This window comes from Pseudochaenichthys georgianus, chromosome 6 (genome assembly GCF_902827115.2).
Source record: "Pseudochaenichthys georgianus chromosome 6, fPseGeo1.2, whole genome shotgun sequence".
Lineage (NCBI taxonomy): Eukaryota > Metazoa > Chordata > Actinopteri > Perciformes > Channichthyidae > Pseudochaenichthys > Pseudochaenichthys georgianus.
This window is the reverse complement of record NC_047508.1, coordinates 32,146,260-32,163,797: the sequence shown is the minus strand read 5'-3', so window position 1 is coordinate 32,163,797 and position 17,538 is coordinate 32,146,260. Positions and strand designations below refer to the sequence as shown.

Below are 17,538 nucleotides of genomic sequence, written 5' to 3'. Positions count from 1 at the left end.
ATATAGTATTACATCAATCAAACCAATAAACACGCACGTGTAAATGAAGCAATAAGAGTTTAAGTTTTCCACCTGGCATACAGAACTCGGGGACTTACTTGGAAATGTTTTCACGATGCCGTCGCACTGTTCTGACGTCATACTGGGGGTCCACCATGAACGGATGTCTCCACGTGAGTGTATCAACAGCATGATGTCTAGCATGTAAAATCAGCCCTTGACTTGTTGGAATTGTATAAAGATTAAACAACCACTCGTTCCGATAACTGAAGGTAAGTGGAAACATTTAGTGTATTTTCTTTATATGAGACTTTCATTGCGTTTCTTCTTCGCTGTGTGGCTGATTTGAGTTTCCCTGCTGCCATGAACTCTCATTTGTTTTGGCTGCAAGTTAGCTTCAGTCTAACATTCCTCTTAACTCAGTTTGACAACATTACTTTGGAATTGTTCAACTTCTATATTAAATAATAAGTTCCTCTTTTAAAATTAGTAATGAAATGTGTTTTTCCGTGGATTTTTTTTAAAACGCCGATTTGCTCCAGAATAGAATAACGTCTCAATTGGCGAAAACATTAAAACGACATAACATTTAGCCCATTTTATGAATGTAAATGTGGTTGTGCCTTTTGTAAAAAAAATTCATTATTGTGTATTTAAAAAAAGTGTGTTTTTTGTTATGTTTCTGAAAGATGTAAACAGGATGCATAATTATTATTATTGCAAGATTAAACATTAAATAAGAACATATTCCTGAAAACACAGCCTTATTTCTACTGTTTTAAGCAACTTAAACATTTTAACATCATTATTTCCTTTTACTGATAATAATTTATTAGGAATGCTTCCTGCATTTATTTATTTTTCACTTAATGTTTATTGGTAGATATCTGATGTTAAATGTTGTACATCACCATTTATGTTTGTGAAGAACAACTCAGTTTGACAGCACTGTGTGGGTGTTACTGCACCATTTGTCACACTGTATCTCTAACCATTTGCTTCTTTGTGTTTTCTGACTCCTCTTAGTGAAACAATGGCAACAGTCCGCAAGAAGATAGACAACCGGATTCGAGTCCAGATTGAGAATGGAGTCGCTCTACAGCACCGGACGATATATGTGGTGGTGGGAGATCGTGGGAGAGATCAGGTAATCTTAATCTATAGCTGTGTGTATATCAGTTTCAATTGAATTCAACACACACATCCTTTTGCACTTTTTCCAAGAAAAATATCAATGGTGCTGCACTTTATGACATTCAGCATGTGTAAGAAGTGAGGGTTACCTTAATGGTAAAGACTATTGAAAAACTGATAGTGATTCTGCTTGGATCCTCAACATCCTTCATATGTTGATTTCCAGATACTCAACTATTCTGCCCAAAGGTAGCCCTTGTTTTTGTTGTTTTTCTGCTATTTTCTTTTGAACAAACCTTAACTCATCTTGTCGTGTCACTGCATCTTCCTTTTCCATGATGTATGGTGACCGTGAATGAGCCATGCATCTTTTGCTGTTTAGTAAATGATGTATTTATGGAAATGCTGTCTGTAGTTCAAACTACAGTCCTTTTTAAAGTTTTGTTTCTGTTTTTTTTTATTTTATATTTAAATCTGCCTTTGATCCAGGTCGTCATTCTGCATCACATGCTGTCTAAAGCTAGTGTGAAAGCACGGCCCTCTGTACTCTGGTGCTACAAAAAAGAGCTGGGCTTCAGCAGGTAAACTCCTCAGAGAATAAGCTGTTTGACATGTGTTGTATTATAAAGGAGAAGGGTATTAAACTTGTCTAAAATGCTTAAAACAGCAATCGGAAGAAGCGCATGAGACACCTGCAGAAGAAAATAAATACTGGCACGTTGAATCTGAATCAGGATGACCCGTTTGAACTCTTCATCGCTGCAACCAACATCCGCTACTGTTACTACAACGAGACCCACAAGATCCTGGGAAACACATACGGGATGTGCGTCCTGCAGGTGAGTGTCTCCCCGTCCGCTGCACACCAGAGTGCCTCTATCAAAGAATATGGTTAATTGAATTGGCTCAACCCACAAACGTTTAGGCTGTAGTCAGATTTTGATGTAGCAGATTTACTTGACTCATTTGAGGTTTTGTTTTCTGTGTCGCCCAGGACTTTGAAGCTCTCACTCCCAACCTGTTAGCGAGAACGGTTGAGACCGTCGAAGGAGGAGGTATAGTGGTGATTCTGCTGAGGACCGTGAACTCTCTCAAGCAGCTCTACACGATGACTATGGTAAGTCTTTAACTTGTTACATCTCCACACATGTCAGACTCTGTTAGCTCGACTTGGGATCATTGTGGTCTGTTTATCTCTCAGGATGTGCACTCTCGGTACCGGACCGAGGCTCATCAGGATGTGGTGGGACGCTTCAATGAGAGGCAAGGGCTCTTATGGATTTCATAACATTTGGAGCATTTGGAGCCAAAAGTTAAATGGTATTCATTTATTTTGTTAAACTGTTTTCAGATTCATTCTGTCACTTGCATCCTGCAAGAACTGTGTTGTCATTGACGACCAACTCAACATCCTGCCAATCTCCAGCCACATGGCGAACATCAAGCCCATTCCTCCAAAGACTCAGGTAACTTTATTATAGGAGACATTATTTGTTGTTGCTCATTGACTACGGAACATCCTCCTGAGGCATCTTAAAAGTTGCTTGACTTTCTAAGTAACTTGGGACTTGTCAGTCTTTTTGTTCACTTCTATAAACTACTTTGCAACTGTTTTTAAAAAGTGCTACATAAATGAAGTTTGCTTGCTTGTTGGCTCGTTGCTTCCTGATTTCTGACCTGTTGTCTCGTTTCTTCAGGAGGACGGTCTGACTCCACGAGAACAGGAGCTGAAGGACCTAAAGGAATCTCTGCATGACACTCAGCCTGTGGGAGTGTTGGTGGACTGCTGCAAGACCATGGACCAGGTCAGTACCTCTCAACAATACAAAGTACCATTTTCAATGAATGTACTGATTGTATTTCAAGTTACCAACACAAAGGAATTACACCTCAATAATTGTCCAAGTCATAATAAATGTAAATCTTAAGGTTTGATTTGTCCTCTAGGCTAAAGGAGTGCTGAAGTTCATCGAGGCGATTTCAGAGAAGACCCTGCGGACCACCGTGACTCTGACGGCTGCGCGTGGTCGAGGCAAGTCTGCAGCTCTGGGGCTGGCTGTCGCTGGAGCTGTTGCATTTGGGTAAGATTGGTTTGATAATGTCTTACAAATAAACCAGTTCGGTATATTATGCTGACTTAATTTGACATTGACTTCCTGGTATTATCCACAGCTATTCCAATATCTTTGTGACCTCCCCGAGCCCGGACAACCTGCACACCATGTTTGAATTCATCTTCAAAGGCTTTGATTCTCTGCAGTATCAGGTATGCAGCCTGAGAGTCTTCTCTGTATCAAGGACTGTACGTTACTACACTAAGCTCACGTCCCCTTTTGCATTTTGTAGGAGCATCTTGACTATGAGATCATCCAGTCTTTAAATCCAGACTTCAACAAAGCTGTGGTGAGGGTGAACATCTTCAAAGAGCACCGGCAGACAATCCAGGTAAACAAGACCAGGCCACTCTTCTCAAAGTTATTTATATATCATATTTAGTGAATGACTCGCCTCTAACCTTCCTGTCCATGTGACCGCAGTACATCCACCCAGGAGACGCAGTGAAGCTGGGTCAGGCTGAGCTGCTGGTGATAGACGAGGCTGCAGCCATCCCTCTGCCTCTGGTGAAGAAACTGCTGGGGCCGTACCTGGTGTTCATGGCCTCCACCATCAACGGGTCAGTATGCTGGATGACATACATGATCCAATATCACACTACTTTTGTCCAAATAACTAAACATGCTAAGACATTAAGAGGTGGTATTTTCATTATTATGGGTTTAATTCAAAGTCAGTTTGTTCTTTGATGCTTTGGCAAAAACATGAATACCAATAAAGCCATTGAAAGGCAGGAAAACAAATATTTAATAAGAGCAGTTATTGCATTTTTTGATTGTTTTGTTTAAAAATAGTCAAATACGCAATATGATGTTTGTAAAGCTTAGGTTACATATGCTTGATTTTTCTTTGAACAATAGTCAAAAATCCTGATAATATTCAGTTTTGTATAATAGAATATTTGTATTTTAACACACCTCGAGAATCCTTCAACCAGTAATTCTGATTAGAGTTTTGAAATGGTTGATATTTCAGTTGATCGATCATTTACTTCACTATTTCAGCTGTAGCTCTTTGCCTCTCTCACCGCTGTGTTCCTCTCTCTGTAGATATGAAGGCACCGGGCGCTCTCTTTCCCTCAAACTGATCCAGCAGCTGCGGCAACAGAGTGCCGACAGTCAGCAGAAGATGTCTGCAGAGAACAGGAGCTCCAACACAGAGAGGCTGGCAGCAGGTACAGACATCAGGGATCTGCCTGTGGTTGTTTAGTGACCAATGTGAGTCAGCAAACGGACTGACTGCTTCTCTGTCTCTGCACACAGCTCGCTCTCTCCACGAGGTCACTCTTCACGAGTCGATCCGGTACGCCCCGGGAGACGCTGTGGAGAAGTGGCTGAACGACCTGCTGTGTCTCGACTGTATGAACATACCCAGACTCATCTCCGGCTGCCCCCTCCCACAGACCTGTGACCTGTATCCTTTATGCACTGACCTGGACAGCCCGGGTTACATTACTGACCTCCTCGGCCACATACTGGTTACATACAGCATGTAGTGGAAGCAAAACATTTTTTACATATCATTAAGAAAAGGGGAAGACACTTAAAAATAAAATCAATTATTGCCTTCCAGTTAATATCAACTGGTATGTTTCAACCCTCTTCTTAAGTTTTCCAATATCCACTTCAAATATTTCTAAAGATACAACAAAGCTTGGGGCTTACAGAGAACATTTCTCTTATTATCACTTCTCATCTCTTTTTTGGTATTACCATTCAGGACCATAATGCATTTGCATAATGCAATTTAATGCATGAAATAAACAGTTTTGTAGCTAATCATAATCTTATGTTAATCAAATCAGACAACGAAAAATGTGAAATGTTGTATCACTCGCATGCAACTGTCTGAGTGACACACTCCTACACACCAGTTTGTTCTGCGTTAGTCCTTAACCCCCACTGTGCAGGTACTATGTGAACAGAGACACCCTGTTCTGTTACCACAAGGCGTCTGAGGCCTTCCTGCAGAGGCTGATGGCCCTCTACGTGGCCTCGCACTACAAGGTGAGAATCTTAGTCTGAGGATCACATTGCATCCTACGCACAGTGTCCTGTCATCCGTTTGTTTATTCGCCGTCTCAAATGTCTTCTCTGGATCCAGAATTCCCCCAACGACCTGCAGATGTTGTCCGATGCTCCGGCCCATCACCTCTTCTGCCTCCTCCCTCCTGTCCCCACCACTCAGAACGCTCTGCCCGAGGTCCTCGCTGTGGTGCAGGTAAAACACAGCTGACTGCCGGCCATTTGATCAGATATTTGTTTCATGAAGTGTTAGACCTGTGTCAATTTGACTTGTTCATTTTGAGGTTTCGTAGGTTGTTTCTTTTTTTTAGTTGACTAAAGGTCTGGGCATGTTGTCTTATCTTTGTCAGAGAAAACCCTAACTAACTCTTGAGTTTCTAGTCTCCAGATTATTTTGAACATTTGATGTCAGTCAGTCCAGCCAAAACATGACTTTGTTTATTTCTTCCAAGCCATGTTGTTGCTATAGTTAACTTAAATAAGTAAGTTACTCCAAACCCTGACTGCTCATGGTGTGCTACCGCTGTAGTCCTGTTATGCAGCACAGGAGACACAAATGGACTCAGTTACAGCTTTTATTAACAAAATTAGCATTTGTGTATGCTAATATCTTTTTAATTTATGAATTGAATTGACTTGACTCTTGGTAAATGTACATTTGTTTTTCTCAGGTGTGTCTGGAGGGAGAAATATCTCGGCAGTCCATCTTGAACAGTCTGTCCAGAGGAAAGAAGGCCTCTGGGGACCTGATTCCCTGGACGGTGTCAGAGCAGGTACACACTCGATACAAGCGCTTTGAGATTTTTGAACTCACATTATCAACGTGCAAATATTTGATCCTCTACTTTTTCTCTTTGTAGTTCCAAGACCCAGACTTTGGCGGCCTCTCCGGAGGCAGAGTGGTGCGGATCGCTGTCAACCCAGACTACCAGGGGGTAAGAGCCTGCACAAGTCTCAGCATGTTCCCAGTTTCATTTGAATCTGCATGTTCTGTATCGAACTGGTTCTCCACCTGTCCTCCAGATGGGCTACGGCTCCAGAGCTCTCCAACTGCTGCAGATGTACTACGAGGGCAAGTTCCCCACCATGGATGAGAGCACAAACTCAAATCCAAATGAGATCACATCCGTCAGCAGCGAGGTAATGAAATGACATATATTTAGAAGACATCGATTACACACATTGTAACTAGGGTAGAAACTCATCGTGTTGTCGTCTCTCGTGTGCAGGCTGTCAGTCTGCTGGAGGAGGTGATCACTCCGAGGAAAGAGCTCCCCCCTCTGCTGCTGAAGCTGAGTGAGAGGAGAGCGGAGAGACTGGACTATCTGGGAGTCTCCTATGGCCTTACTACAAGGCTGCTCAAGTGAGTGTCCTTGAATATGGAGATGAGGGTTGTTGTATTTTTGCAGATTTTTTATTTCATTTTTTTAAAAAAACTCTTTTTGCAACCTGACAGGTTCTGGAGGAAAGCTGGTTATACTCCAGTCTACTTAAGACAAACCCCTGTAAGTATAAAAAGAGATCGTTATATATTTGTCTGTGCATCTTGCTGTCGTCACAGGCTGTAATCATTGTGTGTGTCTGTAGAACGACCTGACAGGAGAGCACTCCTGCGTGATGCTGAAGGAGCTGAACACAGATGACTCCCCGGAGCAGAGCCAGTGGCTCTCTGCCTTCTGGAAAGGTGAACTTCAACAACTTTCCTGCTCTGCCCCTGGAGATCTGGTTTGTTTGAACTCATGATAGTCTGACTACAAAGTTATTGTTTCCCTCAGATTTCCGCCGGCGCTTCCTGTCCCTCCTCTCCTACCAGTTCAGCAGCTTCCATCCCAGCATGTCACTCAGCATCCTGCAGAACAAGAAGTCCAAGGACGAGACCACCGGTAAGACTCCTTTAACAACTGATGCTGTCACACGAGAGGGAGACGGAGCTCAACAGTGAGGTTCCAGAAGTGAAAAACCTATTAGCCAAAAGGTTGTAACCATCCAAAGTAAACGTATCATGCTCTCTGAGATTGTGAACACTTTATTCCAGCTCGTGCAAACGCCATATTTGTTATTTTATGAAGACGTGTGTGATCAAACGAGTTTCATTGAGATCCTAAGTCCCTGGAATCATTTCTCTGTAACTGCCAATGTAAATGGCAACTGTGTGGTCCTTTAACAAAAGAAAAGAAGTGGGTGCTCTATATTTATTCATTTGAGTATTTTTGATCTGTTTTGTAGCAGTTCTAACCCTACAGAGTTCCTCTCCACCTCACACACTTTCTGACCTGCCTTTGACCTCCACAGTTCTCAGCAGATCCGAGCTGGCCTCCAATTTCAGCCCCTACGACCTCAAGCGCCTGGAGCTGTATTCGAGGAGCATGGTGGACTACCACCTCATCATGGACCTGGTCCCAACAGTGGCTCGCATGTTCTTCCTCAAACAGCTCGGGGACGTGTCTCTCTCCGCAGCACAGTGTGTACGTTTCCCTTGAGCTCATGGTTTCAGTTGTTTCTTTGTCGTGAATTCAGTTTTATTTGAACCTGTTGCTTTTCTCTAGGCTCTACTGCTCGGCATAGGTTTACAGCACAAATCAGTAGACCAGCTGGAAAAGGAAATTGAACTCCCAAGCTCGCAGCTCATGGGCCTCTTCAACCGTCTGATCCGGAAATTTGTCCAAGTAAGTTTCCTCCCGTACATGCTGGGAGGAAGATGCCATCTAATGCAATACTTCTGCAACAACATTAATCTTTGTATATGTGTTGCACTGTTGGAGGAGCCTGTGACTGAAGTTGTGTATTGCCAGATCTACACTGTAGCTAATGTGCACATGACAATAAAGCCTTGAAACAATCCTAGGTCTTCACCAGCATCCAAGAAAAGGCCATTGAGGCAGAGATGGCGACTTCTATAGACGTTTCCATGGAGCCCACTGTCAGAAGCCTCAATGATGATCTGGTATGTGTTTAACAACTCTGATGATTTTAAAACGCTCATGTGGAAAGTGTTGCTTTTCTTTTTTCCTCTATGTAAAGTCACCTATCAGGGAAAATAATGAATATAAGAAAAATTGCGTTTGTTTGGGGGGAAAAAGGTTTAAAAATGAATCTGTCACTCACAGAACGAAGCGGCTAAGGAGTTTGATGAGAAACACAAGCAGGATGTGGAGAAAGTCAAGGAAATGGACATGGAAGAGTGAGTATAAGGTTTTGAGGAGGGATGATTTTGGTCATTCGTGTAGCATCTTGAAAATGCGCAGGGCAATATTTACTGTTGTAGTTTTAATAATTTCCTTTTTGTATTTACAGGTACACGATCCGTGGAGATAATGAGGAATGGGACCAGGTGCTGAAGAAAGCGGGGACCACAGCGGTCGTCAGCATCAAAAGGTGCAGTGACATCAGGATTGTTGGCAGACTGTGGTTGTTTGGGATGTTGGAGAAACATGTTTGTAACAATGTCCTTCTCCCAACAGTGAAAAGAAGAGGAAGTATGAAGGGGAAAACACAAAAGCAAGCAATGGGGCTCCAGAGCATGGAAAACTGAAAAAGAAAGAGACACAACACGGAAAATTCAAGAAGAACAAGGACAAGCAGGGCAAATTTGGAAAGAGGGCGTGACCATAAACTGCTGCATTGACAGGAACCAAGCGGTATCAACATGATAATGCAGATACTGAAGAGCACCTAAAAGACTGGATATCCTCTGAGATATTTTCTTATTTCTACAGTACGTCATAACAAGTTTGTTGCTTTGTTTTATGGTGTGTGCAACATTGCAGAGACCCTGTATATCGGCAGCAAATAACACACTTACACATGTTGTATTAAATAGGAAGGATTTACTTTCAGTTATTTTAAACATTTTCACAGTATGTTTAGAGTTTCCCTTTTAGTTGAATACATGATTTCTACAATGTTAATGAATACGTTCTGTAAAATGATTTGTGAGGTATATTAAAGGCTGTCAGTTTCCCTGTAATGGAACACTTGAGGCTTTAAATAAATCCACTTCTGTTTGAGCTGCTGTTTCACGGTGTCCGGGGCAAAGATACAGTCTATGGCATCATGGGAAAGTTTCCACACAGCTTCACGACTGAGATCAAACGTGGAAGCTGCCAGCTGATATTCCTGAGACAAGTCTGTACTGAAGACTCCTTTATCATCAGTCTGTAATGTGACAAAGAATAAAATCATTCATGGTCAACATGGTGTCAATTCAGGTTCTATATCAGGTGTCCCTAACCCATAGATGGTTACAGTTTCATGCTGCATACTTTAGTGTCATTTGACAGTCTGTGTCCATATGTAACATAAGTGTAATATTGGTATTAGCTGGGTGTGATAAGTGATTATATTGGCTGTTAAACGGTGTTATAACCGTGTACATCAGGTGAAATCAAGCAATCAATTATTTATGTGATTGCCCAATTAAGGGTTGAAGTAATGATGACTTATGCCCCTTTCACACAAACGCGTGTTCAGCTCCGGCTCGGAGCTGGAGCCTGAAGCAACCAGGCTTCGTGTGATTCTGTTTATTTGTACCTTACTTTGACCATCCGTTCACTGTTATTGATCATTGTGGAGAGAGGCAGACGTTTTGTATTATAGCAGCTATCGGATGGAATCAATACATGGGCTGCACAGGTTGGCGTGTCCGACTATCACAAGTAGAATCATAATAAAAATACGCCGGTAAAATGTGCCTGTAGAAAACGGTTTATGCCGCAATAGCAAGTAGTCAGTTTAGCTTCGGTTGCTATGCTAACATCACCCAGCCATTTTATACCAGAGAAACTTTCATAACAGCGTTGTGATGCCAAACAGCGTCAATTCAGACTGGGGATATGTATCAGCTGCTTGTGTGAGTCGGACAGTGAATACTTTAGAGCGGCCGCTGCAGTGTGAGCTAACCGGGAGCATAAACTCCCTTGGAAGAGCAGCCAGCACTGCAGCGGTCGGTAAATGCCGCAGAAACACATTAATGGACCACGGCACTCTGAAGAAAGTATAAGGTTGGAGAAGTCGTTATTTAATTTAATCTGGCTTCGTGTGATTAAAAGCAACACGATCATCGACCCGTTGTTGTGAACGGTGACGTCATGACGCAGCACCAGTCGGGCTCTGGGCGGTGTGAACAGAGCGGGAGCAGAAAAGAGAAACCGGAGCTGAACCAGAAAAGCTCTAGCTCGGAGCTAGAAAGGGAAAAGCGCTGGTGTGAAAGCCGCATAAGTAGCAATTTAGGAAGCAGGCATATTCCAATAAATATAAACTAATACAAAAATGTCCAAAAGTGTCATAAAAATAGACTTGATATGGCCTCGACTCTAATGAATTAGAATTTAGCAAACACATTTTTTTTTTTTTTTAAATACATTATTCTGACTTTGGAAGTCTTTGGAAAGACAGTTAAGTATGTCATTAAACATATAAAACCGTCAGTTCAGTATGCCTCAAAATGCAATTAAAAACTGGTCATAGTATCGTATGTGAGGCGAAACTTACACAAATCACACTGGGATGTCCCATCTGGTACCAGTGTTTGAAATGATGATCGGAGTAACGTGCTACCGTTTGTCCTTTGACGTTTGATGTCAGGCAAAGCTCTATGAGATAAAAAAAAAAAAAATCCATAAGCAAATCCACTGGTGCACACCTCAGAAAATAAATATTTGAATCTCACTCTTACCCAGTGGTATGTTGTGCTTCACCACTTTGTCAACAAGTCCTTGTGATCCCCCCATGGCCGGGTGCAGGAAGGTGCCGTGACCGATCCTGTCCGGAGGAAGATCCAGCAGCAGGTCGGACTCCTCCAGCTGGGACGGGACCTGCAACCGTTCATGTTGGAACATCAGATCTCTCTCAGATAATGTGCTCTGCTCACTGATAACGGATTACATTTAATGTTCTGGTCATACTTCTGAGAGGTGCAGGGACAACTTCAGTCCACAGTTCTTTGCCTTCTGTAGAGCAGGAAGTAGGTCTTTGCCATGGCCAACCTGAGAGGGAAAAGTACATTCATTAACAGGAAGTGTTGTGAGTAAATGTCAGACTCGTGGATTCCTTTTAAATCTCACTGAATATTTCATTTACATGGATTTGTTTTTTAATGAAATTATTGTACTGTACATTCCCTTTAATTTGCAACTATTCTTTTTGCAAATAGCATCATTTCAATATAGCAATGCATCTGTCAAAAATGCAAAATAAACAAGAAACCACGTTGGGATCAGTCATTGGAATACTCCCACAAACTATAGTGACTGCTAACACCATGGACCAGGGTCTACCAACAAAACCTGAGCAAATTGTTGAACAGCTATCATTATGAAAGACTACACTTTCTGTAATAGATAACATTAACCATTGTTTTTTATGCTTTTGTCTTTACATTACCTTCATAAATGTATAAGTAAACGTATTTGTAGCTTGCACTTAAAAGCACAAGTATCAGAAGCAAAAGTACTATTTCTGAACATTCCATAACCTGCAAAAAAACGCTAGTCTAACTGGTCCCCAACTAGTGGGTATTGTAACTCTAATGGTACGTAATATTAGGAGTAAAACTGTCTTTTTGATCCGTCTGAGAAATACAGCCAGCACATGTGAAAGGCAGAAACTGGTAACACAGAGAAATTAAATAGTGAATGTTTTAATTCCAATGATGCTCAATTTGTACTAACCGTTGGATCTCCACTGAGGTCGAGTCCCAACACCAAACCATCAGACGACAGCATGAAGTCCTCAGCAAGCTTCACCGTCTCCATGGCAACTTCAGTTCCATTCCTGCGGTCAATCGCCACCAGAAACCTTGAGAACAAATGAACACATTTACAACTATTCACTGCTGTGGCCAGCACTCACGTTCCTAGATCATCATAGTAAAACATTATGCAGACTGTAATGGGAGTGTGTTCAACACAGGCACTTCTCACACACACACACACACAAATAAACATTTCCCGACTTGCACACACAAATAAAACTGTTGCCTACCTGACATCAATGTCCACTCCTTCGCTTTTGCATTGTGTAATGGCTTTGATGACGGTTTCAATGTAACTCTTCTTTGTCAATCCTATAGGGAAAAGGTATTAAACTTGTTTCAAATTCTTCAAGTTTGTTTTATGTTTTGCACCAAAGTGTTTCCCAAAGACACACATACTGTAAATGTTTACACATTAGGGGTGTAAACGACACATTTCATCACAATACAACACTATTTCTATTGTGTGGACAATGATGGCATGTTTTAAGAAATCACAAAGTCTGCCACGATACAATATAAATATTTTACACATTTGTATCAACCCACAAAACAAATATGATTTTTTTGGAATCATGTTTTCTTCAATGGTAATACTGACAAAGACGTGCCATGGGAATACAAAATATCTGTGTAAACTGTCTAATTTGAGAGCCTAATAATTTAATACAACAACCTTGACAGTAAATCACTTCTCAGATATAAGGCTGCTTCTCCACCTGTGTGTTTCTCCTCCCTTGGTGTACTTCTCAGCTCTAAATATTTGACACCATCTGCTGCAAACTCTTTGATCACATCTGTAGCAACCTGTGAAGAGAGAAAAGAAACAGCTGTCGGTAACATTCTGTGCAAAACATATATATATTTAAGTCAACAACAGCTTTTTTTTAAAAACAGTCAGTCCTCACCATCAGGATGTCTTCCTCCGTGTCCACCAGCTGATGGATGACCTTGAAGACTTGGAAACACCTGCAGACATCAAATATGCTTAAGTTTACATCTTCCTCGTGCAAATCAATGTTGTCTGTTTTCTTATTTCTTTGGTCAACAGGCTGTAAATATCATGCATAGGACTACAGTTTTTTTCTATGGAAATATTTATTATAATTTACAGCAGTGAAGCAATACAAATGAAAGTCATACAAATGTTCATAACATAAGGTGGACTAAAATCCAATAAAAAGCAACATGTCGTACTTGTTCAGACTACATGACATGGAAGCTATTGAAATGTGTTCTGATTTTTTTTTTAAAAAGGAAACTGCGGACTTGTTATATCACTATTAAAATTAAAATTAATTCAATTCAATGTGTTCCTATTTTGTATTGTAGTAATAAAATGCGGCATTGATTTGGAGGGATCCAAGACACGTGATGATTATTCAAAATCTGAAATAATCTTCTTTTTAAATATTTATTCAAGATCAATTAATTACACATCAAGTGCATGTCTGTCCAATCACGTGCATGTCTGTCCAATAACCAACATAAAACCACATTCATAGATAATGTTCCTGCATGGGAAGGTCATTATTTTGTATTCTATTCGTTGATGTTTCATGTATAACTATTCCATTTTTCAATATGATTAATTAAACAATATATATACACATATCTATGCCTACAATTCATTATAATATTATGATACAAATGCAATTTACACCTGCAGATATGCACGCCAGGCCGATTGTCGAACCTCAGATTGAGGAGGAACAATGCGGATTCCGTCCTGGTCGTGGAACGACGGATCAGCTTTTTACTCTCGCAAGGATCCTGGAGGGGGCCTGGGAGTACGCTTATCCGGTCTACATGTGTTTTGTAGACTTGGAGAAGGCGTATGACCGGGTTCCCAGGGAGTTACTGTGGGAGGTGCTGCGGGAGTATGGGGTGAGGGGGTCTCTACTCAGGGCCATCCAATCTCTGTACTCCCAAAGCGAGAGCTGTGTCCGGGTCCTCGGCAGTAAGTCGGACCCATTTCCGGTGAGGGTTGGCCTCCGCCAGGGCTGCGCTTTGTCACCAATCCTGTTTGTAATATACATGGATCGGATTTCGAGGCGTAGTCGTGGGGGGGGGGGGGGGTCTGCAGTTCGGTGGACTAAGGATTGCACCACTGCTTTTTGCAGATGATGTGGTTCTGATGGCTTCATCGGTCTGCGACCTTCAGCACTTACTGGATCGGTTCGCAACCGAGTGTGAAGCGGCTGGGATGAGGATCAGCACCTCCAAATCTGAGGCCATGGTTCTCAGCAGGAAACCGATGGACTGTCCACTCCAAGTAGGGAATGAGTCCTTACCCCAAGTGAAGGAGTTCAAGTATCTCGGGGTCTTGTTCTCGAGTGAGGGATCAATGGAGCGTGAGATGGGCCGGAGAATCGGAGCGGTATTGCAGTCGCTTTTACCGCACCGTTGTGACCGAAAAGGGAGCTGAGCCGGACGGCAAAGCTCTCTGTCTACCGGGCCATTTTCGTTCCTACCCTCACCTATGGTCATGAAGGATGGGTCATGACCGAAAGAACGAGATCGCGGATACAAGCGGCCGAGATGGGTTTCCTCCGCCGGGTGGCTGGTGTCTCCCTTAGAGATAAGGTGAGAAGTTCGGTCATCAGGGAGGGACTCGGAGTTGAGCCGCTCCTCCTTCGCGTCGAAAGAAGCCAGTTGAGGTGGTTCGGGCACCTAGTTAGGATGCCACCTGGCGCCTCCCTAGGGAGGTGTTCCAGGCACGTCCAGCTGGGAAGAGACCAAGGGGTAGACCTAGGACCAGGTGGAGGGATTATATCTCTTCGCTGGCCTGGGAGCGCCTTGGGATCCCCCAGTCAGAGCTGGTTGATGTCGCCAGGGAAAAGAAAGTTTGGGGCTCTCTGCTGGAACTGCTACCCCCGCGACCCGACCACGGATAAGCGGGAGAAGATGGATGGATGGATATGCACGCCATGTTCTTATAGATTTGACCCCTTTAAAAAAGAAAAAAAAACCTCTTCCCATCGTCACATTACTATTACTGAGGTCAAGCCAGCCTCCACTTTGGAAAACATAGTCAAGAAGCCAGCCTGCACCTTGTATTGTGGTGCGCGAATATCCTATGCATTACGGTAGAGGCCTGGAAAAACTGCCTTCAAAATAAACCGCTTACTCGGTCAATAACAAATATACCTAAACAAACTACGTATAACTACTACTACTGAGTGAATGTAAAACTAAAAGGAGTTTCAAAATAAATACTTTTGAAAATCTCATATGGGCTATCGTCCATCTGTTTTTAGATAAGAATAAAACAAAAACTGTCAATTATCAAATACTTATTTCACTCCAGGGTGATAGCAGCAACACCCCCCATTAGTCACTTGGAGAATATCAGGACAATCTGATGTACAGTTTCAAAATAAAATACCTTTGAGTCTCATATATGAGCTATCGTCCCGCTGTTTTTAGATGAGAATAAAACAAACTCTCCAGTATCAAATACGTATTTCACTTCAGGGTGATGGCAGGACACCCCATCTAGTCACTCAGAGAATATCAGGACAATCTGATGTACAGTTTACAAAATAAAATACCTTTGAAGTCTCATATATGAGCTATCATCCCTCTGTAAAAAGAATAATAAAAGAATAAATCAAAAACAGATTATCCTGATATTTCTCAAGCGACTAGTTGGGGTGTGCTGCTATCACCCTGGAGAGAAATACGTCTTTGATAATTGACAGTTTTTTGTTTTATTCTAATCTAAAGCCAGTACACTTTAATACCCACCCATTGTTTATACTTGTACTTGTGAAATAGCAGGTCTCCCTTGAAAAAGAGATCTATGATCTCAATGGGGACCAATCTGGTTAAATAAAGGTTTGAAATGAAATGAAATGAAATAACGACGATGTCATCATCAAATATAGCTCTAATTGATAAAAAATTGGTCCTTTATTAACTTTCATATAAAGTTATACGCACTCATCCAGGTCCTCCGCTCGGCCCTTGCCGATGGCCGTCATGCCGTGTCCGATGTTTGAGGTGCGGTTTCCGGCTGATGAGCTTCTCGATGGTCGGGTAGCTGACGGAGCCGTGAGGTGGAGCATGGCAGCTCCTGGTGACGGTTTGAAACGCTGACGTTAGCATCTATGTAACTATAAATGTACACAAACATACTTTTAACCGTGTTTTAAACTCCTCACACTTTCTTCTCATCTTAAGATGTATCAATGCTTTGCGACTTACCACTTTTGGCAGCTCCCGATAGAAGACATCGACCTCATTGTCCATCATCACAAAGTAAACACAAGCCTCTGTAATCATGAGCTGCAGGCTGTCACTTAACGCTGACACGTTTTCAGTCTGTATTTTAGTGTGACACCAAGTGCAACACAGTAATAAGCCCCCATCTTTTAGGGGATTCTCCCTCCTCCAGGTTCCGCTTCTTAATCGTTGAAACCCCATGAGGCGACTTATATTTCCTTATTAGTTCATGTATTATTTGATTGCGGTTTGAAAGAAAGGGAAAATGACATAACCACTATCACAGCCTCCGTTGATAAGAAACTGAACCTCTTGATAGCACTGTTAACCTTAAACTGCAATGACAAAGGAATAACCTTTATTAGAATATATCAAATCAAATCAGGTTTTATTTATAGAGCACATTTAAAAACGATTTTGGTCGAGCCAAAGTTGCTGTACATCACATGTAATAAAACACTGAACAACAAATACTACAATAACAACAAAAGACAATAATTTACAACAGCAAATATAATATAGCTTTGTTGGGTAAACTCCCGTATTATATCTGCTCTCTGATAACACAGAGAGTTGCAAGCAGCTATTGTCTGAGGTCACATGATGTAGTCTTGTTAGATGTGCCAAGAGCAAGGACTGTCTCAGGTAAGACAGCTTTTATGTGCGCAGCTCCACTTGCTTGGAACAATCTTCAGCAATAATTGAAACTGAGCAATCTCATTCCTCTGCATGTTTTTTAAAGCTAGGCAAAATGAAATGCTTGCTGATACAATTGGCACTTGTAAATGTCTATAACTATGTATCCTGTAAATATAATGTATAATGTCCTTTATTGTTGTATGTTTCATGTGGAACCTATATGCTGCAGGTCTCCCTTGAAAAAGAGATCTATGATCTCAATGGGACCAATCTGGATAAATAAAGGTTTGAAATGAAATGAAATGAAAATAAAAACAAAACACAGGAAATGTCAGGAGTCATACTCTGACTAGAAGGCCTGAGAGAAGAAGTGAGTCTTCAGTGAGGATTTAAAAACCCCTAGGGTCTGGGCCGACCTCACATGGAGGGGCAGACTTTTCCAGAGCCTAGGGCCAGCAGCTGCGAAGGCTCGGTCCCCTCGGGTTTTTGAGCCTGGTCTTGATATAATATTAAATATTATAAAACAAGTACATACATTTGTACTCATTTTTTTTATACTGTACTTTATTAATCTAATGGCTGCTATTATCTTGTTATTCAGGTTTTAAAAAAAATGCAAAACATATTATAAAAGTTGAGAAAAGGTTA

The 17,538-nt window shown here is 41.7% G+C and overlaps 1 protein-coding gene and 1 pseudogene across 1 annotated transcript; one reads left to right on the top strand and one right to left on the bottom strand.

Annotated features, from left to right (window-relative positions):
- The first annotated feature begins 130 nt into the window (after nucleotides 1–130).
- Nucleotides 131–9,265, top strand: nat10 (N-acetyltransferase 10). Its single transcript, XM_034085230.2, has 29 exons — nucleotides 131–272; nucleotides 1,027–1,147; nucleotides 1,624–1,715; nucleotides 1,802–1,973; nucleotides 2,129–2,251; nucleotides 2,336–2,397; nucleotides 2,486–2,600; nucleotides 2,832–2,939; nucleotides 3,082–3,215; nucleotides 3,307–3,400; nucleotides 3,481–3,579; nucleotides 3,672–3,808; nucleotides 4,299–4,423; nucleotides 4,512–4,662; nucleotides 5,159–5,255; nucleotides 5,353–5,469; nucleotides 5,945–6,046; nucleotides 6,134–6,208; nucleotides 6,297–6,413; nucleotides 6,503–6,636; nucleotides 6,730–6,778; nucleotides 6,861–6,957; nucleotides 7,049–7,156; nucleotides 7,566–7,738; nucleotides 7,820–7,939; nucleotides 8,119–8,217; nucleotides 8,381–8,454; nucleotides 8,568–8,648; nucleotides 8,735–9,265. Exons 2-29 carry the CDS (start codon nucleotides 1,034–1,036, stop codon nucleotides 8,877–8,879), a joined length of 3,114 nt encoding a protein of 1,037 aa, XP_033941121.1. The 5' UTR covers nucleotides 131–272; nucleotides 1,027–1,033; the 3' UTR covers nucleotides 8,880–9,265.
- LOC117448497 (N6-Methyl-AMP deaminase-like) lies at nucleotides 9,081–16,134 on the bottom strand (annotated as a pseudogene).
- Between the last annotated feature and the right edge of the window lie 1,404 nt (nucleotides 16,135–17,538).

What these genes read in the sequence shown, in the direction of transcription:
- nat10 (XM_034085230.2), top strand. Translation starts at nt 1,034, where the DNA reads ATGGCAACAGTCCGCAAGAAGATAGACAACCGGATTCGAGTCCAGATT. An exon ending in CCTGGACGGTGTCAGAGCAG is followed by an intron (nt 6,047 to 6,133) that starts GTACACACTCGA and finishes TTCTCTTTGTAG; the next exon opens with TTCCAAGACCCAGACTTTGG. An exon ending in CTTACTACAAGGCTGCTCAA is followed by an intron (nt 6,637 to 6,729) that starts GTGAGTGTCCTT and finishes GCAACCTGACAG; the next exon opens with GTTCTGGAGGAAAGCTGGTT.